This window comes from Notothenia coriiceps, unplaced genomic scaffold, assembly GCF_000735185.1.
Source record: "Notothenia coriiceps isolate Sejong01 unplaced genomic scaffold, NC01 NC01_scaffold00030214, whole genome shotgun sequence".
NCBI lineage: Eukaryota > Metazoa > Chordata > Actinopteri > Perciformes > Nototheniidae > Notothenia > Notothenia coriiceps.
The window spans coordinates 30,000-45,320 of NW_011362915.1; the positions used below are offsets into that span (position 1 = coordinate 30,000).

Below are 15,321 nucleotides of genomic sequence, written 5' to 3' on the forward strand. Positions count from 1 at the left end.
TCACTCTGAACACTGGCGGAGAGAAAATGAGGCCAAATAATATGATATGAATATGGAAGAACAAGTCAAAAACAGCCCTATTTCCCTGATAAACACAAACAGTTGATACAGAGTGATGGTTCAAATAATTCCTTCATGTTCTTACAGTAAACTGAGGTCAAGGGGTGTCAGTGAAACATTGATATTACCACAGGTTGGATTCCAGTCACATGAAACACTAAACATATTGAGTAATGCCTCTGCTATTCATGGTACTGTGCCGTATGTAAGCCTCCGTGCTTCCTGGAAGTCACCTCTTATCCACCCTTCGGCCAGCAAACTCAATAAAATGTCACCAAGGATAATTGAGGTATCACAAATCTATCTGCATCAAACACCAAAGCCACAGCCAGCACATATAATAAATGTTGGGGCTCTTCAAAAAAAAAGTTCTAAATAATGTCTGTTTCCAGACTTAAAAGCAAATGTGGAAGAAGTACTACAAAGACAGACAAAAGTATTGATATCAAATTATACTTAAAGTACCAAAATAACTTGTTATGCATAATGGTACATTTAAGAATCATATTTATGAAATTACTAGATTACAATTATTTTCCATAGTGCTGCTAGAGGTTTTTTTTACCTATAATGATATGTTTATTTGTTCTAAAAAGTAACTAGTAACTAAAGCTGTAGAAGTGTAGGGGAGTAAAAAGTGCAACATTGGCTTGCAAAATGTAGTGGTGTATAAAGTGACATAAAATGAAAATATTCACAGTACAACACTAACCTGAAGTACCACAACATTGTACTTAAACTGTACTTGAGTAAATGTACTTTGTTACTTTACACCACTGCTTGAAAGTGTATGTTTCCACACATTACCACCAATGTGAAAGATTTGTCTAATTTTTTATCATGTTTAATTCTGTAGTCCCAAATGCTGAAATGGCCACCCCCCACCCCCTCCCATTCCCCTCTTACTGGAATAGATGCCGACAGGACAGAAATAGAGCAGGCAAGCTGCTGTTTAAATCACATAACTCTCAGTCAGAGTCACGTGACAAAGTTCAGAAATTCAGAACAAATTCAAAGCGAAAAGTGCCTTCAACAAACCCCAAGTGAAGGTTTCCTTGATGCTAAAGCAAATAGCTTTTGAATGTTTTCTTAAAGAAGGGTACACGCTTTGCAGCAAAGTGCTAGAATGCAGAAAACACGTGTGCGTACAATTGCGCAGCCTCCGTGCGTTAGGTTACTGATGTTACCACGTAACACACGTTTGAAGTATGTCTTTACTGTAAGACATCTTCCCGTTACATTCAGGATCTCTCTCACACACACCTCTGCGAGACAGATCGCCGCAGTCGTGACGTCATAGAGGACACGTAACGGGACTGCCCGAGTCTGACTGGAGGAGCACACAGACCGGCTTAACGGGGACAGAGCAGCAGGACACTCTCACCGGATACTGCCTACACACACAAGGTAAGCCATATTTAGTATTATTTATAAAACTTCTTAAGCCCGAAGAAAAGGTGATTTGGGAAAGGTTTGCTGACGATCCAGCGTTAGATGTGGCAATTAATTACTATAGACAGCAGTAAAACTCTGGAAGACAGTTGTAATTTTATTTAGTTAATTTGTGGATGCAAAAGAGAGTTAATTTACAACTAAAACGTTCTTTTTATTTTTACTTAGAGCAGTCTATTCTGTAGTGTGGGGTTCAGAGAAGGGTGTGGCTCTGCAGATAGGCCAACAGTGGAGGCTTGAGGCCAGCCCCCCCCCCCCTCATACCTTCATTCTGATATTAAGTTAAACTGTGCATGCTATTTTGGGAGAGCTTTCCTTATGTCTTTAAGCAAACAGTGCTGCATTGAAACTGTAGAAAAGCTCAAAGTCTACATTTTTAAAACATTTGTCCTTTGATCTCATAGTACTGTTATTTTGCACTGTGATTATTGAGAAATATAATCAGGCAGCTGTTCCCATATGCTTTCTGAATGGCTGCTTTCTATGTTGCATAGCAGCACAGGAAATGTGACTAAATAGTTTTCCTGGCTTACTGAATGTGCGGTCTCTGCGAGAAGCTTGTCTCTTTGGTCAGTTTCCTGTGCAGGTATTTACCACATTGAAGAGATAACCTTATTAGGTTTACTGAGGAAAACAAGGGATCATTATCACTGCAACACAATGGGGAGGGGGACGGGGGACGGGGACACTTCAAGAGGACAGGGATGTATTGCAATTCTGTTATCCAGCCCTACATCAGCATTTCTCTGTGTCTCTCTCTAGGCCTGAAACTATTGATTCCTGCTCAGTGTTGACACAGAAGACCAAATATAGAAATGGTAAGTTGAAATGACCTTTCTCCTCTTGCATTATGTAAGTATGAAACATTTTGCATCATACTGCAGAGCAGATCTTGTGTCTGTGCTACATGGTCGGTTTTGTGTACCATTGAATGAGATGTGGATAGAGTGAGGTCATTTTTCTGCCACCTGCCACCATGTGATTCCTCCCTATCATAAAGGCAGCAGTGTTGGGTGACACATGTAATGGACACAGCTGACAGCATCTTTCCAATGGCTTTGTCTTATCTTCAAATGTATTGTCCGAGATGTTAGTCAGTGTCTTATCGTTCTGCTCTTAGTTGAGTTGGACCAATATTGGCTGTTAATTATACTCTGCACAGCTGTGGCTTTAGCAAATAAGAAACAAGCAGGGAGGAATGAAGGAGTACAAATGTAGCTAACAATTTGAATCCACATTAGGATTTTTCCTAATCAAACACATTACTAAATGGGATTACTTTAGTTAAAGGCCTGTTGCCAGGGGTTTGTATTTGCAGCCCTGTTGCTATGTGAGTGAAGCTCTCCAGCTGTCGTGAGGAGAGATGGTCTGTAGTAAAGCAGAGAGCAGTGGGTGGAGAACATATTTTGGCTGCATGCCTTAATGCAGTAGTATTTTATACAACAGCAGCTGCAGTAAGAGCCTTCGAAATGAAGGCCAAGCTTTCTAGCTTTCTTTTTTCCCAAAGTGAATGAGCTAATAACATCACACCTCTAAAGCCAGGGCCCATTTTATAAACAAAATCCTTGTGTAGTGCTTTATATTTTCTTTTCATGCCCAATGGAGTTTGTTAGTAAACTCTGACCTTATTGAGGTGCTGCATGACAGAACGTTATGTGAAACCTGACTCCGTGCTGCTCCTATGGACCCACTGCCCCCCCGACACACACACACACCCACACACACACACACACACACACACACACACACACACACACACACACACACACACACACACACCTAGGCTATCCTCTGCTCAGCTGGGGGTGGGACAGGTGCAAGCAGTCAGCTGTAATAGCAGACATGGCTTCACCTCCTGTCCCAGTGTCCTGTCCCTGATACTTTTACACAATTAACTACTGCAAGCCAGTGCACTGTTAAAGCGGGATAGTACAAACTTTATAAGCTGTCTAGGTTAAGGTCAGCGGCCTCTGCAAATGCTGAACACAGCAAGTTTCTCTGTGAGGCTGTACCCAGGCACATGTGATGTTTTGAGCTAATGGCTAATGTTACTATGCTAACATGCTGATGTTTAGCTGATGTTCATCCAAACATGTTCACAATTATTTTTCATAAATGTTTTGCAAGGAGTTATTCATAAACCAAAGTATTGGCTAAATTAAACGACACCATGAATGACTGTATCAATCCTATAGTTATCAGAGAATTTCAAATAAAAACTAAAATATCAACATCATGCAGATGCTAAAGTAGTAGTCAGGGGATCACCAGGAGGCTTTCTCCTTTGGGGACCATGATATTATATATTTTTTAGGGATTAGTGAGCCAGAGAAGATGCATTTCCTTGCATCTGAATGTACAACTGCACATCCAGAGTTGCATTTCTCTGTACTGTCTCAGAGGTCTACGCATCCCAGACATCACTGTGCACTTCGTTCTTGAGTCATGAGCACTAACTACTTGTCTCTCCTCTGAAACTAAATTTGAATTTCTTTCTTACAGGTGTTCAGAGGCATAATAACAGATGCTCCAGACTTTGATCCCTCCACTGACGCGGAGACCCTTTACAATGCTATGAAAGGCATGGGTAAGTGCCACATTCTTCTTGTGATTTCTGATTGCGGGGGGGAAATGTCAACTCTCCCCGTCCCCACTCGTAGGCTGAATGATCACATAAGGAATTTCACGCAGTGGTCAGGGCGGTGATGCAATAATAGATTTTCTGTCATTACGTTTTTTGAAAATGTTGCTTTGTGCTTCTCAGGTAGCGATAAAGAAGCCATATTGGACCTGGTCACTTCAAGGAGCAATGTACAGAGGCAGGAAATCATTGCAGCGTACAAATGCAACTTTGGACAGGTAATCTGATTACTGATTTTTGTTTTGCTTTAATAGAAACACGTTTGTCAGAGACTGTTTATCTATCATGCTACAGGATAACTTAAAACACATTGAAGCAGACGCGTGCACTCAATTATGTTGTTGTCGTTCTAACAGGACCTAATTGAAGATCTGAAATATGAGCTGACGGGCAAATTTGAGCGCCTCATTGTCAGCCTGATGAGAACCCCAGCCTACCATGATGCCAAAGAAATCAATGATGCAGTCAAAGTAAGACGCTTTTTTTCAATTGTACAATTCTTTATGATACTTCAGGCACAACTAATAAAGAAGAAGCTACTTCACATTTTATGTTATGCTCTTTTTTAAGGGAGCTGGAACCAACGAGAAAGTCCTTATTGAAGTCATGGCATCCAGAAACAACCAACAGATTCAAGACATGGTTGCAGCGTACAAGGATGGTAAGGCTTGCTAAATAAGTCATTTTAAATCAACTAATTCTTTGTTAAGCATCTCTTAACATTTGACATTGATGCCCGTGTCTTCAGCCTATGGCAGTGACATTGAGGAGGATATAATCGCAGACACCTCCGGTCACTTTAAGAAGACACTGATTGTTTTACTTCAGGTCAGTTCACAGAGGAGTTGATGTAATCATGACTGAAATGTACATTCAGCAGTGCACCTTTAACAATAGACTGATTGTATTGGTTTGATGTTACCAGGGGACCAGAGATGAGTCAGGAGTGGTGGATGCAGATCTGGTGGAGCAAGATGCACAAGTGAGAATAAGAACAGTTTCAAACGCCTTAAAAGTAAAAAAATGTGTTTATTTATAACCTACACTTTGTCATTCTGTGTGTAGGATCTGTATGCAGCCGGAGAAGAGCAGTGGGGGACGGACGAGGCCAAATTCATCATGATTCTTGGAAACCGCAGCAAGACCCACCTTCACATGGGTGAGCACATGCTCTCTGGACAATTTACACTAAAGTGAGGCATTCATACATTACCACTGTGACCTCAAGTCTCTCAGGAGTTAATTGCAGTTTAAAAGTTGCCATCATATTATGAAACCAACTTTCTCGTTCTAATGCCGAGAAAACTGCCTAAGGCCTGCTTCTTAGAAGTGAAATTTGAACACAGGCATCACAAACTAACAGAGGTACATAAAAGATCGTTCAGGAATATGGCTAGTGAAAAAAACATGTTGGTTACTTTTTGTTGATTCCAATTGTTGCATCTGTTTAAAGAAAACCGGCCGTCTGTAACAGCACCCATGCTAGCAGCTCTTTGAGGCTGTTCTCAGTGGTGGTTTGAGCTAACATTAGCATGCTAACATGCTCATAAAGATGATGCTTGCAAACTGATTTAGAGATGGTTATATTTACAAGGTTCAACATCTTGATATAGCTTGGTATTTTCCTTTTCAGAATGTTAAGGTATTTAAATTGTCATGCGATGAAAAACATGACATAACAATGTCATCTGTTTGCTTAGTTTTCGATGCATACGAGAAGATTGGAGAGACGACCATAGAGGACAGCATAAAGAATGAGTTGTCTGGGGACTTTGAGAGGCTAATGCTGGCTGTTGGTAAGAAACACATTAAAAGTACCACTTTAAGACATGATTGGTGTCAAGTTGTGAAGTTTACAGGGGTCTCTCTTATTTACTTTTTTCTAACAGTCCAGTGCATAAGGAACGTTCCCATGTTCTATGCAAAGCGCCTCTACAAGTCAATGAAGGTAAACAAAAAGTAAAAGATTGCTGTTCAGTCTAGTTTCAAACTATTTGTGGACATGTATTCCCTGGCAACACAGTTGTTATAAAATGTTTTTTTTATTTAGGGGCAGATTGCAATCTAACGTTTTGACTTGATATTTAAAATGTATTAGGGCTACTTGACCGTGAATACTTCCTCTCCTTTATTTCCAGGGTCTCGGTACAGCTGACAACACCCTGATCAGGATCATGATTTCTCGCTCTGAAATAGACATGTTGGACATTCGGGAGTGTTTCCGTTTATTGTATGAGAAGTCACTTTATAACATGATTAAGGTAGGTTAAACACTAATAAAATATGTTCCTACTGATTTAGCATCAGCAAAGCATAACCCCTTTACCTTCATTTTCTTTATAAACCCCTCAGGATGACACATCGGGGGATTACAAGAGGACTTTGCTTAATCTGTGTGGAGGAGATGATGAGTAAGTGTTGGCTGCAAGCAACAGCAGCAACCAGACGGGGGTGATAGAACACCACTTTTCAGGGGTGATGGTTTTCTGAGTGTAATATAAGATTTTCTGAAAGTAAAGCAGTTTATTGAGTAATTAATCCCTGTCTCCAGAAAAGTACTCACTGTGTACCACTTGGTGCTGGCTTTGTCTTGTTTCAAACTGATCATTACAGTTTAGCTGGAGAGTTCTTCCCTGAAGCTGCTCAGATAGCCTACAAGATGTGGGAAACAAGTGCCATGACCAAAGTCCAGGTTTGGGCCCCATCTGCTCCCACATTAGACGTGTCATGCATGTTTGGCTTGGCAGTGGCATGCATCCTAATTACCTCCCCGCCCTGCAGTGACCTGCTTCTTGCAGTGTCACAAACTTGTGCTGATAATACTGCCATGTCTTCACAGCGAACTCTTTGTTTAACTGCGGATAGGATCAGAATGCTGCTCACTCAAATACAAATCGTTTTTGTTATTATGCACTGTCCAAGTCATCGTTTTGTCCTGCTTTGTCCGTGAAGTGAATTGGAGTAGAAATCTCAGCATTTTGGTTGACAAAAGATCTTTTCACTAACTCTCTATAAAGCAGATATTTTTTAGCCTACCCACCTTTAATTGTAGGTTGTGTCATGGCTTCTAACCTCAAGAGGGCACACTCCCCCTCAACAAACACTTTTCTTTTTTGCATATTATATAGTTCTGCATGTTTAGTGCTTTGATAACAAAATATATCAATTTAAATTAAACTATTTTGGTTTGCCGCATGATGTCTGGATTGTTATTATTGAATCTCACACTTCCAATGATGTCATCCCACTACTTTAGCTGAGGCCAACACTCCGTCCTGCTCACGATTTTGACCCAGCTGCTGATGCACAAGCGCTGAGGAAAGCAATGAAGGGATTCGGTATGTAACACTGAAAAGCACATTTACACTGATACAATTTCTCAAAACAGGTTTTACTAATGTTTTTGCCTTTTACCACCTACAGGAACAGATGAAGATGCAATCATTGAAATTATTGCACATAGAAGCAATGCTCAGAGGCAAGAGATCAGACAAACATTCAAATCCCTCCTGGGAAGGGTAAATAATTCATAATAATGTTACAATAAACATATCAATAGATATTTCCTTGAAGCTGTTTCATGTAACTTTTTGTGTTTGATGTGTCCTCAGGATCTGATGAAGGACTTGAAGTCTGAGCTATCAAAGAACCTCGAGAGGCTGATCATTGGGCTCATGTTGACCCCTGCAGAGTTTGATGCCAAAATGATGAAGAAGGCAATGGAGGTACAGTAGTTGACATGGTTGATATCAGTACATGTGAAGGGAGAAGCTAATGAGTGAGGAACACCCCTTCATAAAAAATAAAAAACACTTGTTATTATAAGTCTGTGATAGTTGATGTCAAGCCCGAGAAGTAGATTTTGTGCTTGAATGTCATGACCATTAGACAAAATGTATGAAAGTCAATTCATGTGCATTTTAGGTATTTATAAAGATTATCTTACTTGCCTTTTGTTGAAACCTTTACTCTGAACTTACAGGAAGTACAAAATAGTTTCACAATTGTATGTCCCTATTATGTAGATTTGAATGCAGTGGAATAGAATAGCTTGCCTTTTGAAGGCCTAGACGCAAAATACAAGTAATTGAAAGGATTAAATATAAAACATCGGCATTTCTAAATCTGTAATGGTCTCACTGAATAGTTATGTGTCAATGCCACACTGAACTGTGAATCAGATCATCTTACCTGTCATATTTCACAATATACTTCCTCGCTTCTTGGACATTGATACAGTTTTAGGAAGTTCTGTCATCAAAATGAATGAATGAAGATGATAACAATCAGAACAAAAATAGCAAAACTGAACTGACATTTTATTTCAGCAGATATGAGGAGGCCCCATTTGTGAAACTTCCCTGTATTTTTGTTATTTACTCTTAATTTAAACAGGGGGCTGGGACAGATGAGCACGCCCTGATCGAGATCCTGGTCACCAGGAGCAGTGAGCAAATACTTGACATGAACGCTGCTTATCAGGCTGGTGAGTTTTATACCAGAAACAAAAGGCATAGAAATGTTTTGTTCAGGATACCTTTAACATGTAGCTTTTTACATCACAGGCTATACAAAGTCTATGGAGGAAGCCATTAATTCAGACACATCAGGCCTCTTCTGCCGAATCCTTGTTTCTCTTGCGCAGGTATAGGTTCATCAGCATGAGAACTTAGTCTGTGTTTTGTTTCCACGCCCACTCACTGGTTGCAGTCTGTCTGCTGACTGTAGCAGAGAACTAAAGGTCCATTTCATTACATGCACAGTGTTCTTTCACATGGTCTTATGTTACAAATGAAAGAGAAAAATAAAATGTTCTCGGTGATATTTAATAGATCAAAGCACTTACTATCTTTTTTCTGTTCAGGGTGCAAGAGAGGAGGAACCTGCCAATGAGGAAAGAGCTAATGCAGATGCTCAGGTGATTTAGTGTGTGTCTTTTTACTGTAATGTTTTACTGTGTTAAATATGAAATGGAAGACTGGGTTTCAGTGTTTGTTCCTGTTCTTCCTCCCTAACCTATCAGGAACTTGCCGATGCATGCAACGCTGACTCTGATGACATGGAGAACAAGTTCATGAGCATTCTGTGCACCAGAAGCTTTCCCCATCTCAGAAGAGGTAAACGACAAGACAAATACAATACAGTTACAATTTATAACATGATGTGTGTGTTTCTCAAAAACAGAATGTAACTGATCAAGCTCATGAATACACTCCCTGCTATTCACAGTTTTCCAGGAGTTTGTCAGATACTCCAACAAGGACATTGAACAGATTATCAAGAAGGAGATGTCAGGAGATGTCAAAAATGCCTTTTATGCAATAGGTAACCACTGTTTTTGACCTAATTTTACTTTTAAATGTGTCGCATTGTATACTGCTGACAACATCTATTCTCCTCCTCAGCCATTTCACGCACTCTCTTTACTTTGCAGTTCGCAGCGTAAAGAACCAGCCCTCTTATTTTGCGGACCGTCTGTACAAAGCCATGAAGGTACTTTAAGTATAAGTATATGCATGTATGATTCCAGCTGCAAGTGTAAAGGTTATTTTTATTGATGCATGTAAGATATTTAAGTTTTGTATCTTTTTCTATACTTTCTTGGTATTGATGCTGAGTGCTCTCACAGTAGCAATTACTAGTAAGTCAATCAGAATAAACACATTTCATTGGTCTCCGCTGCAGGGCCTCGGCACAGACGACAGAGCGTTGATCCGCATCATGGTGTCCCGCAGTGAGATCGACCTGTTCAACATTCGCAAAGAGTTCAAGGAAACACATGATGTTTCCCTCCATGAATTCATCCAGGTAGAAACTATGATCGTAAGTCGGAGCTTTTGTCAACTAACACTCCTGGTTGCTGTGTTTCTTCATCTCATCTGTATGTGTGGGTGTTTTGTCTTCTGGTCTTTGTGTGATTGCATGTTGCAAATCCTTCTTCTGCTGCTGTGCTGGGGTGGGGGAGTGGGGGTGTATGGTAATCTATAGCTTCCTGCGGTGGACTATGGGTCTGTGGCTATTGCACAGCTGTTTTTAGGAATTTCCCTTGCATGCTTCCTCTCTATATCCGCTGTCTGATTGGCTGACAGCACAGGGACAGGAAGCAGTTCTATAATAATTCACAGATGAAATTACCGTGACACCAATACAAACAAGCAAGTAGGGTGCCCTGAATTGGCTTTGCAAGAAATATTACCAGTTTATGCAATGGCAAGGATTGCTATATGTTGTGTATTCTGAAGTGTGTATATTGTACGCAGTTTGTTCACCAAGTTTTTAGTTCTGTCTATATTAGGGAGTACATTTTAGTTGCAATATATGATTTAATATGATTAAAACAGTTTGTCAATTACAAAGTCTGTCCCATTTTTTAACCCATTTTACAGATTTTATTGTCAGTAACATCCGAGAAATAAACCCGGTAGTAGTATCAAGTGGATTTTGCTACTTTTGTACAGAGCAGGGTATCTGTTTCCCCTTGTTTCCAGTCTCTGTACTAAGCTAAGCTAACATTTACCGTACTGATGTGATCTAACTCATAGCGAGAAATCAAATGACCAAAGTTCCCAAAAAAAGGAACTAGTCCTTCAAAAAGATTTAGCTCAATAATGATGATTATAAAGATAAAGATCTGTATCTGTGACTGTCAGCTGATATAAAGGGTAATTCCACTTGATTTTAGTTGATTTGTGGCTTGCGATTTCTGCTTGTCCCCATGACTCACCCACTCATTGAACATTAATGAATGATAATCATTGTTTTGCTTTTGTGTGACTGAGAAGAATAATCCCGCTTCCCAGTTTCAGCTCTGTAATGATGACCAAATGTCAGGAGACAATGACACAGTTTCTTTTTTTAACACAATCCTTCTGTGTGCATTATCTATCATTGCTCAGGGTGATACCTCAGGAGACTACCGTAAAACCCTGCAGTTGCTGTGTGGAGGGGAGGATTAAACTGGCCAAGTGTCTGCAGCTCCATTCACAGACTTCAGAGAAAGAACACATTCAGACAAGCCCGATCTCAGAGTTAAACTGCGGTGGTTAATGTCAGTACCTGTTGCCAGTGTCCCATATATACTGCTGCAACTCCTCAGCCAACCAAGTGACCTATGAGCTCTCCGCCTTGCAAGACAGTTTTCTCTCTCATGTCTGATCGTCCTCTCCCTCCGGATGATGTCTTCCTTTTTTTTTTTACAGTCATATGTAACATGAGAGTGTTCACGGTGGGGTATAAATAGAGGACATTGGGAAATTAGCAAATCAAATAGTGCCTTCAGATCCAGGCCTTCCAATGATTACTGTGATTTAAAGATATCATAGACCTTAATAAAATGATGAAAAACACAAAAATAATCTTTTGTCTTTCTTTTTTGCTTGCCGAACATTTGCTATTCATTTTGATGTATAATTTTCATTCATGTAAAATGTAAATAAGCTAGCACTTTATATTGAGGTACACAAGTTAACCATCAACTAGTTGTTAATTAACATGCATATTAGCAATATATTGGCTCTTTATTAGTCATTATAAAACACGTATTAATGCCTTATTCTAATCTACATGACCCTATTCTACAAGTTAGTTGAGAGTTTTTCCCCAATAACCCTCTAATTAGTGCTTATTTATTGCAAGTAAGGCAGTTGTTGTACACAGGGCCGCCTTAATGCACGGGCTGACCTGGGCTGAAGCCCAGGGGCCTACGGAGATCGGGGGCCTATCATGAGCCAATTAAAAAAAAAAAAAAAAAAAATTCAATTTTTTTTTTTTTTTCTTTCGGATGTTTTTAAAAAAAAAGTTAAATAAACTAAGTCTTGGCTTTCAGAATATGAAACTTTCATTTCCAAAATCACACGATAAATACATTTTTGAAGCTTGTAAAGGGAAGACAACAGCTCTCCCTCGCCACTCTGCTGTTCCACAGCGCCGTTCCCCTCCCTCCGCTGAAATTATGAATGTAAGGCGTATAGTAATCATAGATAACACGGCAGGGTCCGGTACAGTTTGTTTTCATCTGATTTAAAAAAAACAAAGTCTTGGCTTTCAGAATATTAAACTTGTTTCGGCAAATTCAGATGATAAATACAGCTTTGAAGTTTGTAACGGCATAATTACAACCGGAGAACGGAGTAACTTGACGTCACAGCAGGCATAACAACAACCGGTGTTTCTCGTGAGTATTTTCCCCGGGACACAATACACACAAACGCAAAAATACACAAACACACACACGTAAACACACACACACACTCATGAGCTTCCCCCAGACCAGTAATCCAAACGAAAGTATCTTCCCTCCGTAGTATTTTTGATCATTTGCTCTGCTAATTAATCAGACCGATGGATTCCAGAGATTTTTCTCAAAAATGATGACTCCGTAACAGTCAGTGGACACTACTTAACAGCCAATCAGAATGAGAATATGTTTCACATGTGAAGTATTCAAATTGCGAGTGATTGAGTGACAGATCAAGGTTGTTTAGGAGAAAAAGTTTGAGAAGAAAAAGTTTGAGAGTGGCGCTCGGAAAAGGAAATAGTTTCGAGACAAGCAGCTATTACAAAAAATGCCGAAGCTTACAGGTTATTTTAAACCTGTAGGCCAGGATGAGGAGGAAGGACAGATGAGTTCTGTACCGAGCAGTAGCGGTGCCGGCCGCGGGGCCTCGGAGCCAAGTAGGCCGTCTGGTTCTGATAGCGATGGAGTAGCGGGAGAGGAAAAACAGACAGGAGGGAATTATCTGTTGGAGGAGATGGAGAGGACGACGAGGACTTGCTAAGTGGAGGAGAGCCAACGGCAACCGGACAAATACATGAGGGAGGCCCGATACGTCACTCATCTGGAGGAGAGGACCAGGCGCGCGTAGAGCAGAGTGGAGAAGTGCCATCACAGAGCCTGCCGAGGCTATAAATGACTTTGATTTGTTGTTTAAATAGGGGGCCTACAAAACCTATCAGCCCCAGGGCCTGATGGCAGGTTAAGGCGGGCTTGTGTGTGACAGGTGGTCACTGACAATAGGGATGAGTCATGTTATCATGTCAGCGCTGATGACCTACAGTATACTACAGTAAGGTTCACAGGTGGACTGCAGGTGTTTATGTTTTGTGTCAAACCTACTTTTCAATATGACCACTGTCTGAACACTAATATCATCAGCAGTCCTGCATTGTGTCCAACAAAGACTCTGTGACATGTGTACTGATAAGAAGGTAATTTAATGCTGACCTGACCTCTTACTAGGAGGTGACCTACATTTAAACCCCCTGATTTAATACTGAGCAATCAGCATTGCATGTCTTGTATGTGTGTTGGTCTGTGTATATGTACACATACACAGTTTGAACTCTGAACACAGCATCCAATATATTTCAATGACTTGAAGTTAATTTAAAATACTCCATACTATCCTCTAAACATCTTACCTGTTTAAATCGTTTTTTGGATAGATTTCATAAGTAAATGTTGACTTAGGAGAATTTTTCCAATGTTTGTGGCTGTTTAAAATAAATGGAATAATAAAGAAAACATGTAGAGGAGGACATTTGACTAAAAATGTTTGTACAGTATGTGACCTTTTTTCTGACAAAGTGATGTTGGAATCATAAAATATCAGTAACATTTCAAATTGAGGCTCTGTGTCAGAGTGGTGAGGGATTGTTGTTGCAGCAGCTGTTTTTCAGCCATGATGATCCTCTACTTCAGATCAAATATAAGCAGCTATAGTAGGAGGAGAACTTTACTGTTGAAGTGATCCGCAAAGTAGCACTTTATTAAAAATCATTGGAAATCCTGCATTTGACCTAAAGTAATTATATTGCATATATTACCCCCTGATGGTCTCTCCATGTGCCCCCGCAGGTCCTCCACTCGCTGCGCCTCCTGCTGATGATGAAGCCTCACGTCCTGTCCCGGGTCAGCAGGGAGGTGGCCTATGGCCTCCATGAGCTACTGAAGACTAACGCAGCCAACATCCACTGCACCAACGACTGGTTCACACTCTTCTCCCTGCTGGAGTGCATTGGAGCTGGAGTCAAACCTCCCGCCTCCTTCCAGCTCTCCTCCACCCACAGCGACCACGACGCAGGTATATGTCTCTCCACATCTCAACCAAAACATCGAATAAAACGTGTTACACTTATGAACACAACCTTTATTACGCATTCTTTGGCACCATCAATACTTCTTAAACTTAAAGCCAATCATTTTTAATAATGTTATTGGACTACAGACATTTCCCTCGGACTGATTGAGTTTACAATAAGCAGCCGTTAATCCCTAAAAGAAGATCAAAGCACAGTACTAGCTAGGGGTGGGCGATATGACGATATATATCATTGAGACGATATTAGGTCTCCACGATATGCCTTTTCAGAGATATCATATCTATCGTGATAGTGCACCAGGGTAGGATTTTCACGGCGGCCGTGAAGCCCCGAAAATAATTGTACGTGCTCCGGCCACCATGGCCTGCGTGCCCCTGATACTGTTAAAATCTCGAAGTTGCTTTAAAAGCGTCAGAACAGTGGTTTCTGAACTGCGTTATGCTGCGTTCACAACGGACGCAATGCGAATATTCTCACCCTAACCGCTGGAATTTCACTGCGGCTGTCAGCTGTGTTTACTCCTGTCATTCAAACAGGACACGCTGGAGAGGGGGCGGGGCTTATATCCATGTAAATACTGTGGTGGAAACCAACTACGACAAAATTAACCTATTTTACCGTGATTTAATTGTAATATACGTTTAAAAAATTATGCCGAAGTAACTAAATACTGATAACGGTTAGTAAAAACCAAAGCTGTCTAGTCAGGATTCAGACAGTNATAATACATAACATATGTTTTTAAATGTCTCCTGTACCGATACAAAAGAGCGATAACGTTGGAGCTTAACGGGGTGTAGAACACATGTGATGACGTCACCAACGAATCGACGACTGAATTAGTTGCCAACTAATTTGGTAATCGATTTTAATCGATTAAGTCGATTAGTTGTTGCACCCCTAATTCTGGATGAGCTGCAGAGGTCAGATGGCACATGCAGGTAGACCAGCCAGGAGGGAGTTGCAGTAGTCTAGGCGTGAGATGAAAAGAGCCTGGACCAGAACCTGCGTTGCTTTCTGGGTCAGGAGGGGACGTATCCTCCTGATGTTGTAAAGCGTGTATCTGC

General features: G+C 40.6%; 1 protein-coding gene across 2 annotated transcripts; it reads left to right on the forward strand.

Moving 5' to 3' along the window:
• Nucleotides 1-1,300: 1,300 nt before the first annotated feature.
• anxa6 (annexin A6) lies at nt 1,301-11,508 on the forward strand. 2 transcript variants are annotated; one of them, XM_010787226.1, is made up of 25 exons: nt 1,301-1,467; nt 2,275-2,330; nt 4,015-4,099; nt 4,277-4,371; nt 4,510-4,623; nt 4,724-4,814; nt 4,902-4,981; nt 5,079-5,135; nt 5,219-5,312; nt 5,854-5,949; nt 6,043-6,101; nt 6,292-6,414; nt 6,506-6,564; nt 6,767-6,845; nt 7,410-7,491; nt 7,577-7,671; nt 7,765-7,878; nt 8,549-8,639; nt 8,719-8,798; nt 9,018-9,071; nt 9,177-9,270; nt 9,383-9,478; nt 9,588-9,646; nt 9,839-9,976; nt 11,050-11,508. In XM_010787226.1, the coding sequence occupies exons 2-25, from the start codon at nt 2,328-2,330 to the stop codon at nt 11,107-11,109; spliced, it is 1,998 nt and encodes a 665-aa protein (XP_010785528.1). In that variant the 5' UTR covers nt 1,301-1,467; nt 2,275-2,327; the 3' UTR covers nt 11,110-11,508. The 2 variants fall into 2 exon arrangements, with proteins under 2 accessions (XP_010785528.1, XP_010785529.1); XM_010787227.1 differs by having other exon boundaries at nt 9,839-9,961.
• Nucleotides 11,509-15,321: the final 3,813 nt, after the last annotated feature.